General features: G+C 39.6%; 1 protein-coding gene across 1 annotated transcript in view; it reads left to right on the top strand.

Annotated features, from left to right (window-relative positions):
• Positions 1–17,974, top strand: part of LOC138042587 (uncharacterized) — a 28,271-nt gene that overhangs the window by 3,970 nt on the left and 6,327 nt on the right. The window contains exons 3-8 of the mRNA XM_068888533.1: positions 2,285–2,683; positions 3,422–3,573; positions 5,119–5,287; positions 9,116–9,198; positions 12,269–12,500; positions 17,209–17,359. Of these exons, the coding sequence (XP_068744634.1) occupies positions 2,285–2,683; positions 3,422–3,573; positions 5,119–5,287; positions 9,116–9,198; positions 12,269–12,500; positions 17,209–17,359 (1,186 nt within the window). The remainder of the gene's footprint in view (positions 1–2,284; positions 2,684–3,421; positions 3,574–5,118; positions 5,288–9,115; positions 9,199–12,268; positions 12,501–17,208; positions 17,360–17,974) is intronic.

Raw genomic sequence — 17,974 nt, 5'->3', positions numbered from 1 at the left:
GCAAATGCATGGACAGTAGAAGTGACACTTGCCTGTAGACCTATGTTTCTCATCTTACACATTGACACTTTGTTATTCGGGACAGAAACAGAAACAGTTCTGAAGTAGTGTTCACACCAAGCCCGCTTTAGTACCGTAGTTTAAGCTACAGTTTACGTGGAAATGGAAAAGGAATCTATAATTATAGGAGTGAATTCGTTTGTTTGTGGCTATCATGCATATATGGAGATATGGGAGCCTGATGTTAATGACAAAAACCCTCTAAAACGTGAACCTAACAACATTGCTGACGAAAATGCTGTGGCAGTTGTACAGTTACAAATACCATCCGCAAACCAGGAGCCAGTGCATTCTTCAGCTCAGAAACGTACTGGACACCCAAACGAAGTTACAGATCTTATGGAGGTTTTTGGGCACGTTCCAAAGCTGATGGCGGTGTGGTTGACGAAGTTTTTAAAGCGACCAACAAACTCAGGGAAAGGGGTGATTACAGGAAAACTGGTAAACAGAGGTGGTGGATACGGTTTGGAAATACCCTGCGAGTATGTATTGCAAGGTGACTTATTTTCTTGTAACTGGTTAAAAGATAAACTTATCAACAAAGGATTTGTTGTATACTAGCTGTACAGGCTTCGTGGACGTGTATGCATTTACGGTTTCTTTTGTCCTTGTGTATTCAACAAACACCGTTTGTCAAGTCACGTTTTTAATTTTAAAAATAGAAAAATTGGTGGTTGGCGCCTTCCTCGTTTCCGGTGTCTGGCATGTTGTGTGGTGGAGTTTAATTACAAGTGTCCGTTTAATACAGGTTGGCAACAATAGAAATGACCATTTCAAGTACTTTTTAGGTGTCCGCGTCCGCTTAATAGAGGTGTCTGGTTTATAAAGGTTTGATTTACAGTAAATAAGGGATATAAATTTAGGGTATTCGGCCACTGTCCGCTTAATAGAGGGTGTCCGCTTAATACGGTGTCCGCTTAATACAGGTTTCACTGTAGTCGATTAGAGGTCAGTGTTTTCATAACCATCCTCCCACACTATCCACCAGAGATAAACGCACTATTCTCTATAATGAGGTCCTGCAAGTTAACAGTATCAAACTTACAGAGGCACTTGGTATTGGCAACTAAATGGGAGTATTCTTTTTTGGACTGATTCTTTGAGATCAGAGAGGAAAGAGGGAAAGGGCAGCCCTGAGGGAAAGCATACTCCAGGATAGATCTTATAATAAAACAATAATATTGGGTGAAGTTCTTAAGTATCCAGATTGTGTGTCACCTTTTGTTACCCTAGCTTTTTTAACATTTGGGTGCTCACGATCTCAATACAGTATAACCGCAAATTATTTGGTCATTAATTTTGACATCAGTGTTAGGACAAGAACGTGACAGAAATGTATCAGTTTGTAAAACACACGTGTATGTGGGACATGTAGGGTGAACCATTTTTTTGTTCACAAAAGGGAACATAACTGGTAGTTTTGAAGTATAAACTATAGATATGTTAGTTACTCTTTCACTTCTGAAGCGTTCCTCATTGATGAGTAAAATCAACTGGAATTAGACAGAGAAAACCCTTAATAAGTATTTTGCTACAATGTACGTCCTTGTAGCTGTCATCTTCAATCCTTGTTTAAAGTGCCTCCGTGAAAAAAAAAAACCTCACATCCTCTTTTTCTTCAGATTTTGGAAGTGTGTTTGCTGAACACCTGTCTGGCAAAATTTTGAGCTTTGACTTTTATCTAAAGGCTGTTTACTTTCTTGAGTTTAAGTTTTGGATTTCATGATATGCCATTACTCACGTTCAAGACTGACTGATTGGACCTAAAAGGGTTGGGTCCAGGGAAAAGTAACGTCAAAGGCTCACTAGCTTAAAATTTGAGTGTGTGAATGCAGATTATTTCATTTGCAAAATGCGAGTTTAAAAGACTAGACTAAGTATGAAAGCCCAAAACTCCTGCGCTGTATATTAATGCTGCGGTGTACACATGCATTTATAAACTAGTGAGCCTTTGACGTCATAATTTCTCCTTGATCCATCTCTCTCAATATCTTGAAGTTTTAAACGGTGGGACAATAAATAGGAAAATTCCAGTTGAGACAAACAGTTGTCTTTTTAAAATTAGTGTTCAGTTAACATACTATTAGTTCTGAAATCCAAAGAAAAATAAGACTAGTCTAAGATTTTTTTTATCACAGTGGTACTTTGTTTAAGTTCTCTAATACTGAGGACAAAACTGCTGAAGTGCTACTGACTATTCAATTTTGTTGCCTTATTTTTGTAGAGTTCATCAGGAAACCACAGTGTGTATCAACTGGAAGAGTGCCTCCTCGAACTTTGTTGTTGTGGAACACTGTTGAGAACAAGCAAAGTGACTTACGATTCACCTACAATGTGCTCTACTGTCGCAACCCTTCTCCACAAAATCAGTTCTGTAACAGACCTCCACATGGTTTCAGTATATTCAAACATTGTTTGGATTTGTTCACAGCCATGAACCCAAATGGTAGCAATACCATTTTCACTTGTAATATCACACTTCTTGTCAAAGCATTGTTCCCACATTTGTTTAATTACACCAAGCCTTCTGTAGGAAGGGCTGCAATCCATTTTGTCATCAACTTTGGAAATGTGCAAAGTGATAGTTACAGCCCTAAGATCATATGCAAACCACTGAATTCAGGTACATGTATTTGGGAACTTATTTTCATTTTTAATTATTTTTCAGTTCAATTTACTTGCTGATCGAGGCCTTTTATTTTGAAATGGTTACATTAATGTATTAAAATGACCAGTCTAATTAATTATTGTTGTCAATTTCTGGTTACAAAAAATACATTTATGGCCTTGTTGTCTATGGACATGAAGAAAAATTAATTTTGTCTGTAGTGACTGACTGATTCAGTAAAAGATTGATCAATCAATGTTATCAATCGCGGTGGGTCCAATTTGCAGGTCGCAGGTCGCGGGTTGCAGGTCATTGTTTCACCAATACAGAAAGTATCCTAAACATTCATAAAAGCTAACCTTAGGCCTAAAAACTTTTGTTTAGGCCTAATTAGGCCTAAGGTTAGCTTTTAAGAATGTTTAGGATACTTTCTGTATTGGTGAAACAATGACCTGCAACCTGCGACCTGCAAATTAGACCCGCCGTATCAATCGTTGGTTTGTTGGTTAGAGCAGTCAATTGACAAGCACCGTTTTTGCACAGCATTTTTAGGAACTGAATCTCCAAACCTTTTGAGAGATGTGGATGTCACATGCAAAATGAAGGAACAGTACCTTTAATTAATAACTTTGATTCAATGCAGGTGTCTTTTTCAAAATGTGGCTGTTTTTTTTTTTCATTACTAATCTATCGACAAATTTATGTTCAATGTAAAGAAGCTCAGCTGCTGATTTGTTAATTTGCATTTACTAGTGAAGTGTACAAAACCTGAAAACATTTACGTCATAACAGAGAAGAGACGGACATTGTCTTTGATGTGGAATGCTCCAAAGGACATGAGAGATTTTAAGAGTTTCCTAACATACCTTTTAGTCATAACTTTGGGAGACACTGGAAAAAATAAGGTACTCGTACGAATGTAGCCTTTTTAATGGTATCATAGGTACTGCATGGTACAAGCTAGATTGACGTGTAGGACATTGTCAATTTCTGTGGGATTACTCTGAAGAAATTGGAGATTTTTTACATCATCTAAATTAGCCAATTAAGTCTCAATGGTAGAACCGACGGACAAAAATAAGGTTCCTACATGTAAGTAGCTGTTTTTGTGGTAAATACATTGTTCATTTAATTATTGTGTTAATTGGCTAAAGTGTTCATAAAGATCATGTTCTTAAAGTCCCTGTGATGCTTTTTTTAAACTTTTCACTTGTACTTATAATGTCTGGACGCATTTTAGCGGGCCTTTGATTTTTGGCCGATCCAGTTGGGTGCTGGTAACTAACTAGTGACGTCACAGAAGTCAAGAATGTAATTACATTCGGAATCTTCAGAACATTCACTGCTAACTATCGTCCAACATTTCTATAAAGACTTTGCAATGAGCTCTAGATTTTCAACAAGACTCCTATTCTTACCTTTTTGCACATTTCTTTCTGAAGAGATGCAATCAACTTACGTGTACTTCTTTGATGTCATTAGTTACCTGAGGGCCCAGCTGGCTCAGTCAAAATTGTTTGCGTATAATCAAACGCCCGCTAAAACGTGTGGATACTCTACGAGGGAATTTTTTTTAAAGTACTACACTCCAGGCACTATAGATATTTTAACGAAAAGTTAAAAAACGGGAAAAAAATAAGCGTCATAGGGACTTTAAAATATAATTAATAAATAGATGTTTTGTAAGTTATTTTACTGCAATCATTCAAAATCACAGAGGTACAATGTACGTACCAAGCAGTTGGCCATGGGTTAAGGATGCTTCCAAGGAAATCTGAGGACAGAAAGAGGCCATATTAAGCGGGACTCACACTGAAAAACGTAGACTGCAGACTGTGCAGACCGTCTGCAAAATGAAAATTCGGTTAGCCTGAATTAGGCCTAAATAACATTTGGTTAGCCTAATTAGGCCTTAATAACATTCAGGTTAGCCTGTTTACGGTTAGCTCTCAACAATAGTGAGGGTAACACCATATTTTACCCCTGGTCTGCACAGTCTGCGTTTTAATTGGGTGACCGATATTAAGCTGGCTTAAATAGTGAACTCCTCTCTACAGCTACAGTGTACCTCCATGATTTGCCAGAGTCAGATCAATAGAGGATTGTGATGATCAATGATGATCCCACGTGACTACAGTGTATATTATTGTGTATGGCTATATAAGTAAAGTTATTCCATGTGATCTACGTGTAATATGTTTCTGGAGCAAAGCGCTAGAAGCTTCTCTGTAAAATAATGTAATTAATCTGGGCTCTTGAATTCAGTTTTTACGTCAGAAAATACACTCATCAGTGAGAATAATACCTTCAGTTAGTACCAAAAATAATCTGCAATTGAGGGAACGTTACTTTTTTGCAAAAGGACACTGGAAACCAGAGCCTTTCATATGTTATAACTATTACTGGATTTTAATGATTGATCCCAATCTTGCTATTTTTTATTTATTTAGACCATAGAATTTTTGGGCAATTATTTGCATGACATGCGGCGTGATTTTACCAAACTTCGTCCGTACACCTTGTACCACATTTACATTGCTTGTGCAATATCACCACTCCTTGGAGATGCTACAAATGGAAAGTTCATTGGCCCATTCTCATATAGAACATTGGAAGAAGGTACAGCAATGTTTTGGTAGAGGGAATTGTGCATCTGTGCAAGCATACAGAGAGGCAGTTTAAACCTAATTTCAAACAGTGTCAATATTTTGCTTCAACATGCATTCAATACTTTGTTGAATGAATTTGTTGGGGTGTTTGAAAAGTTTATGTAACATAGTCATATCATTTGTTGAAAGATGAGTTAAAATGATTGTTGTATATAATGTGATATAAATGTATCGCATTAATATATGACATTAAATAAATATTAATTTTATGCCTTCCCTTAACATTGATTCAACATTTCCTTTGTTCGCACAAGTCTTGGATGGCGTTAATGCCGTTTGAGCGCGCCAGTCCATTCAAGATTTTGGTGAATGCATATTGACACTCTAGGGTGTATAATTTTAACACAATGTCTATCAATAACATTTGGTTAAATAGGCTGTAAAATTTAACATGGTGTCTATCGACAACTTCTGACAATTAAAGGTGTTTTTGAAGATGAAAGCCAGGTGGAATCAACTTTGATACCCATAAACCAGTGAGAAAATACATGTACATGTATGTAGAGTGTCAAATTTTAAAAGTTGTTGTTTAATCATGACCACACGTGTGGAGAATCTTATTGATAGTTCGGCCCATGTTAATTCTCAGATACATTGCATGAAGACTCACAGTGTAAAAACACAATGAATTATGTAATTTATTAAAAACAATCATGTTCATCAGAATGCCTTCTCTTACAGAGAAGTTATTGAGTCATTGAAACAAGACCATGCATGTTCCTTCATTCTAGCTTGCAAACAATGGATAATGTCACTGTTGAATCACATCTGATGAAATAAAACCAAGGAGATGTCTGACGTTATCAAAATACAGTGATTACATTAGAAATCAAGAAAAAGACTGATCACCATGAATTGCATAAAGAAAAAACAAAATCAACAAAAGTAAGCTTGTGCACTAGAGTCACAGCATGACTGCATGGATGCACCTGCAGTCAACATTGTCGCACTATAGGATTTCCACACATGTATCATGACAAAAGATGGACTCTGTTAGCTTTTAAGGAGATTGAAGATGAACTGGGAAATAGGTGCAATGACGAACTTGTAAGATTATAAGCTGGTCTCAACGGTCAACTTAGCCAGGAGTTAGCAAACGTAGACTAGAAAATCTAGTTAGAGCACTTGAAATAATTAGTAAATAAATTTATATATAAATCTTCCTGAGTGCACTCAAACAAACTTTAGTTTTTGATCCCATGCAGTTAATGAATCGCAAGTTACATGTGAGCATGTGGTTCCAGTAAGAACCCATTGACTCCAGGGAGTGGTCAAGACTTCAAGTGCTACTACAGTATGATCAAAAAATTCACTTCCCTTTTTCTTTCAGATTTTGAGAGCGTGTTTGCTTGACACCTGACTGGCAAAATTGTGAGCTTCAAATTATATCCAAAGGTTGTTTGCTTTGAATGCAAGTTTTGGATTTCACGGTCTGCCCTTACTCACATTCAAGATTGACCGATTGGACCTCAGAGGGTTGGTTCGAGGATAAGATGACAACATAGCTGACTCACTGGCTTAAAATTGCAGCGTGTAAACGCAGCTTATTATACATGCAAAACACGATTTTAAAAGTCTGAAAGCTCGAAACTCCCCTGCTGCATATTTATTTAGGCATGTCCACACATATTGCATTTTTAAACTAGTGAGTCATCTGACTAGTCCTGTCAAACTAAACAGTTGTCTCATTTGAAATGTAGGCTCAAAACTTTGGTCACTTGTTCAGTTAACATAGTTTTCAAATACAAAGAAAAAGTAGAATTGATTTTTGGTCATACAGCTGTAGTAGCACTTTAGAAGATTTTACTTAAATTGTCTAATGCCAGATGATTTTACTTTTCAAATGGGAGAATTCTAGCTAGGGCTCCTAAGGTTTGGTTTTATCAACGGAGTTGATAATGTAATTTGACCCCGTACAGAGATTCTAAAAGCTGACGTTTTGAGCGTTAGCCCTTCGTCAGAGCAGGGTTACGTGTAGTTTTTGTAGTAGAGAAAGGGGTCCTAAGGGGTCATTGGGTTAACCAGTCAAAAACTATGTCCCCTTCATTAACCCATTGACTCCTGGGAGTGAGTGTTAACAGATTTTGATCTGTCTATTGCCAGACAATTTTACTTGTCAACTGGGCATATCCAAGCTGGGGCTCCTAAGGGGTTATTGTTATAATAATTTTGTACACACTGTAGCACAGAATCTATCAAGCCGATCAATACTATTTTAGAGGATGGGCATGTAGTAGACCTAGTCTAATTGGACTTCCAGATAACGAATACAACCACGCTATTTGCTGATGACTCAAAGTTAATAGGGAACGCACAATCACCTGCAACCATTCAGTCGGACTTACAATGCTTATCCCATTGGGCTGATGTGTGGCAAATGAAATTTAATGAATCAAAGTGCAGCGTTTTGCATATTGGTAACTGAGACAACCCTAAGAATAACTGCATGATGGGCCATTCACCCTTGCAAGTGCTTGAAAAGGAAAGAGATCTGGGAGTGGTTGTTTCAGCTGGTGATACCCTTTGTTGGGAGGAATAATGATTGGAAAAGCAAAATGAAGGACGTCATGGATCATTAGGAATGTCATATCTATGAAACCAGAAGTGCTGATACCAGTTTTACAAAGCTTTTGTCAGACCCCATTTGGAATTCGCAGTGCAGGTGTGGGCCCCAACCGCAAGACACAGAAACTGGTCGGGTGTTATGATCGAAATTGAGGACTGCAAAAGACAGTTTACGAGGGGAATTACGGTCAAGTCGCCCGAAAGTCATGTTGCCCGAAGTCATGTTGCCCGAAACCAGAGTCATGTTGCCCGAAATTCTTTGTCATGTCGCCCGAAAATCATGGTCATGTCGCCCGAAATCTCCGTAAGAAGATTCTAAAAAATGCGAAGGGGTTAAAAACCAAGTCAGAGTGAAATGTGTTTTGTCGTTTGATATCACGGAGATTGTAATCCTAAATTTATATGTCGAACCATTCATGGTTGCAAAGCAAGATTGCGACATTGCGGTAAATTCAGACACGCATAAATACAAACGTATTTATTGCTAGCAACTAAACCTAATTACACGCGAGGACGTGTGGGTTGTCCAAGGGCATGGGCCTACTCCCTTATCGTGATTTCAAGGTTACAGTGTCTCAGATTAATGACTTTACTGGAACGTCGAATGCGTGGTGACTTAAACAAGGCTTTCAAAATAATCAACGGTTTTGTGGACTATGTTCACAATATGTTTGGGACGAATATAGCTTATCGAACTCGTAATCTTAATGTCACTTCTCATCAGCCATTAAGATCAGCGCATGACTTCTTTAGCAATAGAGTTTTTAAAAATTGGAACCAGCTGCCACTACGCATGCAAAATTCAACAAGTGTCAATGCCTTTAAGCTGGTTCTGAACTCTTTAAGTTATGTAAACCTAATTCGCCTAATGGATTCTGGAAATTGTGGGAAGAAATCTTAAATAGAATAAGGGATAAAAGTGAACATGTCAATTATTTACTAGCCAAAGTTACCTTATCTTATCTTATCTTATCTTATCTTATCTAGCCTAGACAGTAAATCAAGAGCAATATAGCTTAAAAAAGAGTTGTTGATGATTTTATAATAAGTTATTTGAATTGGTTTTGAACCAGTCACTCACTAACTGTTCAGCCAACCTCCCAAGTTTAGCAGGGGGGGACATTATAGTTTAAGATATGACATTTCCAAGTTGCAATGTTCCTCATCATTCATTTATTTTGTTTTTGCCAATACCAGTTTATTTGAATTTTAGAACCCAGCGGTTATCCATATATCAATGCAAATATGACATTTAATGTGCATGGAGAGTTCAGAGATGTCATGGTAACATGGACGGTATGTGTATTAGCTCATCTTGTGTGTATGAGGCGAACTTTTATTCTTTGCTTGCAAATTTGAACGATGAGTCTCATACTACTTTCGAGAGTTTTTTGGAAGATATTAAAACCTTTTTCAATTGTATTATTTCTTGGTTGTGTATTATTGTCAATTATTCATTGATGGGGTGATAAGGAACTTGTCAGAAATTAGCGGTGGGGAGAGAGGGGGGGAGTTGGGGGTGGAAAGCAAGGGAGGTTCACAGTTTTTTTCAATAAGGAGGGCCATGAAAAAAATGGGCACGCATTGCATACGTGTGGTAGTGCAGGTAACAGCGCTTTATTCCATATCTGTCAACTGAGCTACGCTTTGTTTCCTAAGAGATTTAAATTCCCTTGCGTAATATGTAGCTCCAATTGTACACAATATTCCTTTGGTACCATACATCATTTTAGTGCCATAATAGATTCTTAGGTAAATACTGTAGCCCCCTGAGAAGACATGTGGTCACTAGTAAAATGCTAAACCCAGAAAGCTTGAAGAAAATAAAAGGGAATCGAGAAGCATTGGCTTTGAGGCTTTTTTCAAGCTTTTCCACTGAAAGTTTTTAACGTGTACTCTGAGCGTCTGACAGCTTTCCGCGACAAAAGTTCACTGAGGCTAAACCCTGTCCGGCGGTGTTAGTATCTGGATGGGTGACCTTAAAATATACGACTTGCTGTGAGAAACAATTAGGACTGAAAGTTCTATTTAAACGTTCAAAAATGTGAACCAACAAGGTACAGATCTTGTTAGCCTGCTTTATCCAAAACAATTTTCATGAAAAAGTAAATAAATATTATACACAGTTTTTAGGAGGAGCAGAAGGAAGTTTTCAGGAAGTGTCGATGGAGAATTAGAAAATATTTAATATTTTGCCATCAGCACGCAACAAAATTTGCGACATGAAAACATCATAAATTTTTGTACCGCGAATACAAAAAGTTACCATCAGCGAAAACATTACTTGGGAGATTTCTGCTACGCTCAATTTTCCTGTTGCACATTTACTTTTGGCTGCACAAGTAAATGGCAAAATCGAAAGTGACATCGAATTCAGCGGCCGCCGCGATCAAGTTTAATAATACCTTGCTTGTTTACTAACAACTCGCGAAGCAAAATTGCACGGGTCTCTCTTCACTTACATGAAGTAATAGTCCATCACAACAGTAATTATAGAAAACTTACCTTTTTAAAATGGGTTGTTCGACTATTTCAAATGGGTGTTTAGGCTTAGAACTAATTGTGACTCTGCTTACGACCAATAGTACTCACTTGAAATAGTATTTTTGGGGTTGTCCATTTGAGTAGTTCATCGGGGTAGTCCATGGACTAGGGGCCAGTGTTTTACTCTTTCCCCAAAAACTCGCTCTCCTATACGAGGTTATTTATCACCAGGTAATTCCATCGTTTTGGGAATAGAAGCTGCTTTATGATCAGCGTCACAAATTCTGGCCGATTTTGGGGCTCATTTGTTGAACTCAAGCACGCTTCCAACAGACCAATTTAATTCCGTGATTTATGCACGCGGTGCGGGCCTATTACCACCACGGACTTAAAATCTTCGCTACTCTTACAGCCCGGTGAAATGACATAGTGTGTAGTGCACTAGTGTACAACACAGACGGCATAAAACGACGGTCACAAGAATTTAAGCCATTGTGATCATAAAGGGTGCTTAAATATGGTTTTCGAATACAAACCATGTCTGAAAATCGACGCATACAAAGTATTTTCTGCCAGTATAAGCAAGACAAGCTATTGAATGCAGAGCTGGTATCTTGATTTCCAGTGGTAGAAACTATTATCGTCCTATTGAGCCAAAAGCTTTTTTAGTCCTGTTTCTCCAACAGAGATATCCCTTGCATGCTTGAGAGTTTTTGAGAAAAGGTGTGACGTAAATAGCCTTGAGAAAAACCTGGAGATGATTCTTCCCGAGCAGTTGGATAAAGTACTCGAGCGATTTTACAATTACGGTTGTGAGCGTAATTTGTCACCCACGACATTGAAAGGTAATCAAATGGTTTTCTCGTGAAATTAGGAAATAATTTCACGTGCGTTTTGTCAAAATTCTGATAATTTCCTGAGCCTTTAGGCGAGGGAAATTATTAGAATTTTGAAATTATTTCCTAATTTCACTCGTCGCCATTTGATTACACATACTAATACAATTCTGTAGTGTAAAATAATGAACCAGTGCAATAGGACTGTCATTCGTGGACATAGTACTTAAAGGCCTACATTCGCCCAAAATCCGTTGCGGTCATTTGTTTTTGTTTTCAAATGACGGCTTGTCCAAATGCGTGATATGATTGCTTGAATACACTTAGACGAATCATGCGGGAAACAAAATGTCAGCCATTTGGGTAATTTCGTATTACACGAAATTCACTCACGGTGCGCAATGACTTTTGGGCGAATTTATAATTAATTCATTCCGAGTAAACTAATATTATTAGAAGGAAAAAGGAGTATGATTACTTGTGTGGCATATCCTCGTAATAGCAAGTTTAAATATCATGGAGACAAATTATGCTGACTTTATGAAAAATGCAAAATTTATCATGTCAAGCGTTATGAAAAAAGAATGCAACACTTCCAATTGCTTCCTTGCTGTTTTAGAAAAAAAAAAGCCTGCCTGTTCTTTTAAGTCCCACTCTGAGAACTTGTTGTAATTCGTATGCTACTTCAAGTCTTTCAAGGTTTGATTTAATGTTTGTGTTGGGGTTCAAGTTTTTTTTCCTGGTTCATTTTTTTTTTTAACCAGTTCAATTTCGATTTTCCTTTGTTTCAGATTATGATAATGAATATTAGACAAAATTAATAGGCCATTTTCGAGTTCATGTCTACCTCCTCTTCAAGGCGAGTCAAAGTTCGAAGTTTTTGTGATGAAAATTAGGTTTCATTCATATGTCAAGTAGAACTAATTACCATCACAAAAACTTCGCACTTAGACTCGCTTTGAAGAGGAGGCAGGCATGGCAAACATGTTCTTTCTCGCTCTCTCCTTTTTTTAAAATTCTTGTGTTCTTTTCTTAACAATGCAAAGTTGCCAAAAAGAGAGACTTGGAATGGAATAATCACCCGCTTTGTGCTTCAGTATTGGATGCCAAACAACAGCATGGCCGCCGCAGAAGTCAAGGTGCCCAGCAGCATCTCTAATAAAACTGGCAATTTGACCCATTTACGCCTGAATCAATCTTATGCTGTGACGATTCAAATGTGTACGCGTGTTGGGTGTGGTCCAATGAGCCAATCATTTTATATCCCAGCCATTACAGGTAAGTTTAAGCACCACTCAGTGGAAACCACAACATCAGTAAAAATGACCAAACAACCAACATCAGTAAAAATGAAGAACATTTCAGTTATTTACTGTAGTTATCCTGCCTAAAAAGTTGCATTTGTTTTTCACGTCTTAGCTTGGTATGACTTGAGACATTCTAGCCTTTGAGGAAGGGGAATTTGATTCCGATTTCTGCCCAAGGAGTGGGGAAATCGATGCTTTCTGCCTTGATGCTTTGTCAATTTCCCTACCCTTTCCCGGGACCGGGGAGGGGAGGGGGAGGGGAGGGGGCCCATTGGACCATTGACTGGTGTATTATTCAAGAGTTTCTAAAGATTTGTGTAAGGCAATGTTTTCACAATTAAGCAGATTATTTTACTGTAGACATGCATGGGGGCTAAAATATATGTGTAAAGCTAAGGTTATCCCGTGGTGTAAACAAAAGAGAAGAATTGTAAATAATATTTGTCTTTAACCCTAGACATACATCTTTCTATCTAACTAACTGCAGACCTTCTGGGCCTCATCAGTGCAGTGTTGATGTCTAGGAGTGGGGTTAAGCTTATAAACCACCCCATATGTCCCACACATGTGGTACAGCTAAGCGTTCCCAAAGTGCTCGAACTAGCGAGATAGTGAGCATGCGCAATTGCTAGCGGGAATGGCTCATCCTAGTAGAGTGCTCAATTTGGACATGAAAGCAAAAGCTTTGTAATGCCAAAGAGCTATATGCATGTTTTGTTGTCAATTGTGCTGTTTGCGACTTCATCAGTATTTCCCGATGAGTTCAAAATGCGCTTGTTGTGATTGTCGATAATTTTTTTAGTGTTGTTCATCCAGCTGTAGCTGGTCTTGACGCTGTTGCGATTGAAGAATTTTCTAAGTTTGTGGTCTTGAGGGAAGTGTTTGTCCATTAGGGGGAGGAATCTGTGTCCGATATTAGTGTTGACGTTTTTGCTGAATGGAGGGTTTTACCATAGGATGTTGCTTCGTTGCCTGTTTTTCCGTTTGGTAGTCGTAGTTGGCTCGTGTAGAGTGTAGTGGTATCCGCTCTCGTCGAGTGTTTTTAGGTATGGAGGGGCGGCTTGGTCGAAGGATGCTTTGTCCGATCAAAGGGATGACAGTCGTTTGTTGATACCGGCTGGTATGTTTTTTGTGGTGATTGGTGGGTGGTTGCTCTCGCGGTAGACGTACTGAAATGTGGTTTTAGGTTTGTTTGTTTGATATTTATTTCCTTGAGTAGGTTGAAGTTTTGGCAGCTATTCAGCTGATGTGGACCTGCTATACCCACCCACCCATATACTTACAAAGGACAGCCACAACACCGGGTACTTCATCCCCAACTCTTCTCGAATAGTGTGTGGGTTCTTTAACGTCCCACAGGGAACTAATGAACATGGAAGGTATTTGTGATACGGGGCTTATGGTTTATCATAGTCCTTATCCCGATAATTTGCGGATGTAATTACAAAGGGAGCACTTTCTCATCAGTTATTTAAAGACCCTGAGTGTTGGTGCGGCCGGAGTCGAACTCACGACCTTCCGCATGGGAGCCCGGTGCTCATCCAACTGAGCCACCGGTGCGCGGTGCTGTTGTTTAGGTTGGAAGAGACGTCCGGGAAGGTAACGATCTGTTTGTTGGCTTCAGTTGTGATGCGTCGTCCATTGTGATTAAAGACGCGACATATTTCCTTCTTGATGTCCTCTGTGACTCTCAGTGAAGCATTAGAAACGGCTAGACCGTCGTCTCGGTAGAGTCCTGTGTCGGCGTCAAGGTTTTGTAGTTGTGGAAGCAGGAAACTTCATATATATATATATAGGCTTATATTTGAATTCTTATGTCTTATATTTGAATTGCAAAAATTGTTACGGCAAATAGCTGAAAACTCCCTAGGCCCGGTTGTGCGAAAACCCGATTAAGCTAATCGTGGGTTAAGTTTCTTAATCTTTGGTTAACTAATCACTGGTTAAAAAACCGTTGTTCAAGCACAGATTAGTCCGTGGATTAACTAATCTACGATTGAAGATAGAATAATTTGCGTTAATTTAGTACAATTAATTATGCACAATAACACAAGGAATTCGCTGGTAGCATTGTTGTCCATTGTCTTCAAAATAGCATCCCCGGCTAAAAAATCACGAAAGCCACAGCGTCAGAAATTTCAGTCTTAATCGAGATCTATGAGGAAAACATGGAAATCTTGCAAAGCAAGTTCACCAATTAATAGTGTTACGAACACCAAAAAAATCTGGTTTGGGAGAATATGTCGCCGAAATCGGCTCCAAAAAGTCTGTACCGAACTACTCAGGCTCGGCCAATGGTGCCACCAGTTATCTGGAGAAAACTGCCTCTTGCGTAAAATTTTAAACCAATCGGCATTTGCTGAAGAATGGAGAAAGGGTGATTTCGCTGGGTTTTACGGCGAAGGTCTTCTATAGCTACTAGAAGGTGAGTGATGTACATTATGGACTCCCGTCCGAAACGATACCTTGTGCTAAGCTCTTTATTTGTACCTGTGTAGCCGTCAATTGTGAATCCTACGTGCCGAAATTGCATCTGTTTTTGTCTTTTTTACTACCCATAGCGACACAGCCATACAACAAGCCAGCCATTTCGTTGCTGTTTTTATTGTTTTAATCGGCCGATTGAATGGTTAATCCATGTATCGAGGTGGGTTAAATTTAACCCTTCGTTTAATCATGGGTTAGGGATAATTGGGCTTTGAACAACAGAAACTAATCGCCGATTAGCTTATTTGATCGTGGATAAGCGCTAATCGCGGTTTCGAACAACCGGGCCCTGAAGAAGTCAGGCCGTGCCTGACAAAATATTGGTCAAACAAAAAATATATATCCTCACAGCCGTACAACCAGCCTTGTATAATTATGTTGTTTTTAGTCTAAATATTATTTGCTGGTTAGATCTCCCATTAAAAAAAAAACTGTCCACAAGTACGAATTAATCTCGAAGAAGATCGTCTACCATTTTCACTGTCAATGCAACCACTGAATGCCTTCGCGATGCTAAGTTATGGGAAGCGAGATTTTGCAGAGGGTCGTAAGACAGAGATATGGGAAAGATGCACGCGTCGCCGAAGGGGAGGTGGGAGGGGCCCAAAAAAATTTGACACTGGACCAGAACGGCGTAACTTGGCGAAAGAGACCGAAAACCAGAGAAGGTTTGTATAAATAGGCAAATGAGTTCCCTGGAGACTTGAATAACATTGTCTCCTAAACCCTGCGGTGTTACAAGGATACCGGCGTTGCGCGTAGTCCGTGGCTACTTTGACAGTGAAAATAGTGTATTTATCATATGACCCGTACGGCCCTGCGCGCGCTTTTATTGCAAAACTATTGAGAAAATCCCCGTATGAGGGCCGTACGCGATCGCGCGAGCAGGGCAGGATCGCGTACGGCCCTCATACGGGGATTTTCTCAATAGTTTTGCAACGAAAGCGCGCGCGAGATGCGAACTAAAACAACTTTTTGGTCAAAATGAGCGACGTAAGTGAACATTCCGAATTTTGTTACCCGCAAAAAAAAAAGGGAAAAGCGCGGTGGTCATATGATAAAATGCTTATTGACTGAGTTAGGTCGGGCCGGACGGGAAAATATTTGGCCCTCGGTCATGGCGCACGGACTTCGCTGCGCTTGGTCCGTACGCCATGACCTCGGGCCAAATATTTTCCCGTCCGGCCAGACCTAACTCAGTCGATAAGTACATATTCATTAACAGAGCGCGACATTTTGCTTTTCCTGCTGAGATGAGATGCCGGAAAGACCTCTGGGAAACTATGCGGGGATAGCGCAGCGGTGAGAGCACTCGCCTCCCACCAATGTGGCCCGGGTTCGATTCCCAGACTCGGCGTCATATGTGGGTTGAGTTTGTTGGTTCTCTACTCTGCACCGAGAGGTTTTTATCCGGGTACTCCGGTTTTCCCATCTCCTAAAAAACTATTTGACGTGATTTGCGTTAATTGTTGATTTCAGTTTACAGTGTCCCCAATTAATGCCCCAGCGCTAGAACGACTAGACACTTAAGTTCCTTTCCTTTCCTTTTTTCTTAAACCGGGGTTCACTAAAAGCGACCGGAGACCGTTGAAATCCGGCGCTCCAAATAAGCGGCCACGTTGCCACCTTAATATTTTACGTTTAAAAACCGCTGAGAGAAAACGTATCTTTGGCTTTGGCTTCCGCTTGGTGATTACTCTGCACTTTTGGTTCGCGTTGCTTTAATAATCTATGTTAACCCATGAACATTGTTCCTAATCAAAAGGCCAGGTTTCATCCAAAACTCTTAACGTCTTGTGAACAGTAATGCCAGGAATCTTCTTGGTATGTTTATACTCGTTTCCCTATCGTGCTTTATATATGGGCAAAATTAAAAAAAACTGCGAGGCCTTGATTTTTTTCGCATTTCTTGTTAATTAATTTTCCAAATTCAGGCGTTGGCGCATGCCGGCTGAGTAAACGTTAGATTAGGAATCGAGCGGGTCACAAAAAAGGAATGCGTGAAGAGAGCAAGATTCATCCTTTCTCTTTCTCGTTTCCCAGCTCAAGTTCTTACAGGATTAATAATAGCCCAATTCACTAGCCGCTAACTAGGGCCAGTGTCATTTGTTAAGGCACTTAGAAGGCAAAGCCCATTCCTCGATCAATATTTTTTCTCTTGTTTGATCTTCTTTTTTTTCCTTCTGTTTAAGACCCAGATCAATCAGCTCAAACCACACCAACACGCGAGCCTGACCCGAAGGGGACCTGGAATTTCTCTCTTATCATTGGATTAAGCTCGGGGATTATTCTCTGCGTAGGATGCGTTGTTGCTGCAGTTTATCTTTGGAAAAGGAAGTTAAGGTACATAAGTCACATTTCTTTTTGTGATTGCGCACGCGGTCTCTTGTTTTAATCACGAAGACACACTGTAAAAGACTTGTTACCTTATGAACATACCGGTGATTTGTCGGGGGTGGTACGTATGCTCGATTTTCGCCGCTCACTCGGGCCCACGTATGAGTGCGGGCTCATTTTCACGAGCAGCGGCAGGTAATCGAGCCCAGGGCAGTACGCAGCTATTTCGACGTCTTCTGGGATTGGTTGGGAATTATGAACCAAAATATACAACCAATCAACGATGGACACTTACCTTAGAAACAATAGAGCTGCGTCCTAAAGGGATCCAATGAAATTAGAGGTTGTAAAGAGCTGCATCCATCTTTGGGATGAGAAGGTGGGGGGGGGGGGGGGGGTGGATTTGTCAATCAACCGTGGACGCACACAGAACTCTCAAATAATTTGTGCAATAGTATTATCTGTCCTTGTTTTAAAATCCTAAGTCAATATTTTCGTCCTGGAGATATCTTTTAATAGTTCCGTCTCAGTGTTGCTGTTTGTTGATCGCCATCTTGGATAAGCAGTCTTCCTTGAATGGCTTCGAACAAAAGCAGAGCGTGATGCGACCCCTTTTTCTAG

This window comes from Montipora capricornis, chromosome 3, assembly GCF_036669925.1.
Source record: "Montipora capricornis isolate CH-2021 chromosome 3, ASM3666992v2, whole genome shotgun sequence".
NCBI classification, from domain to species: domain Eukaryota; kingdom Metazoa; phylum Cnidaria; class Anthozoa; order Scleractinia; family Acroporidae; genus Montipora; species Montipora capricornis.
The sequence above is the reverse complement of the archived record's forward strand: the minus strand, read 5'-3'. Positions and strand labels throughout refer to the sequence as shown.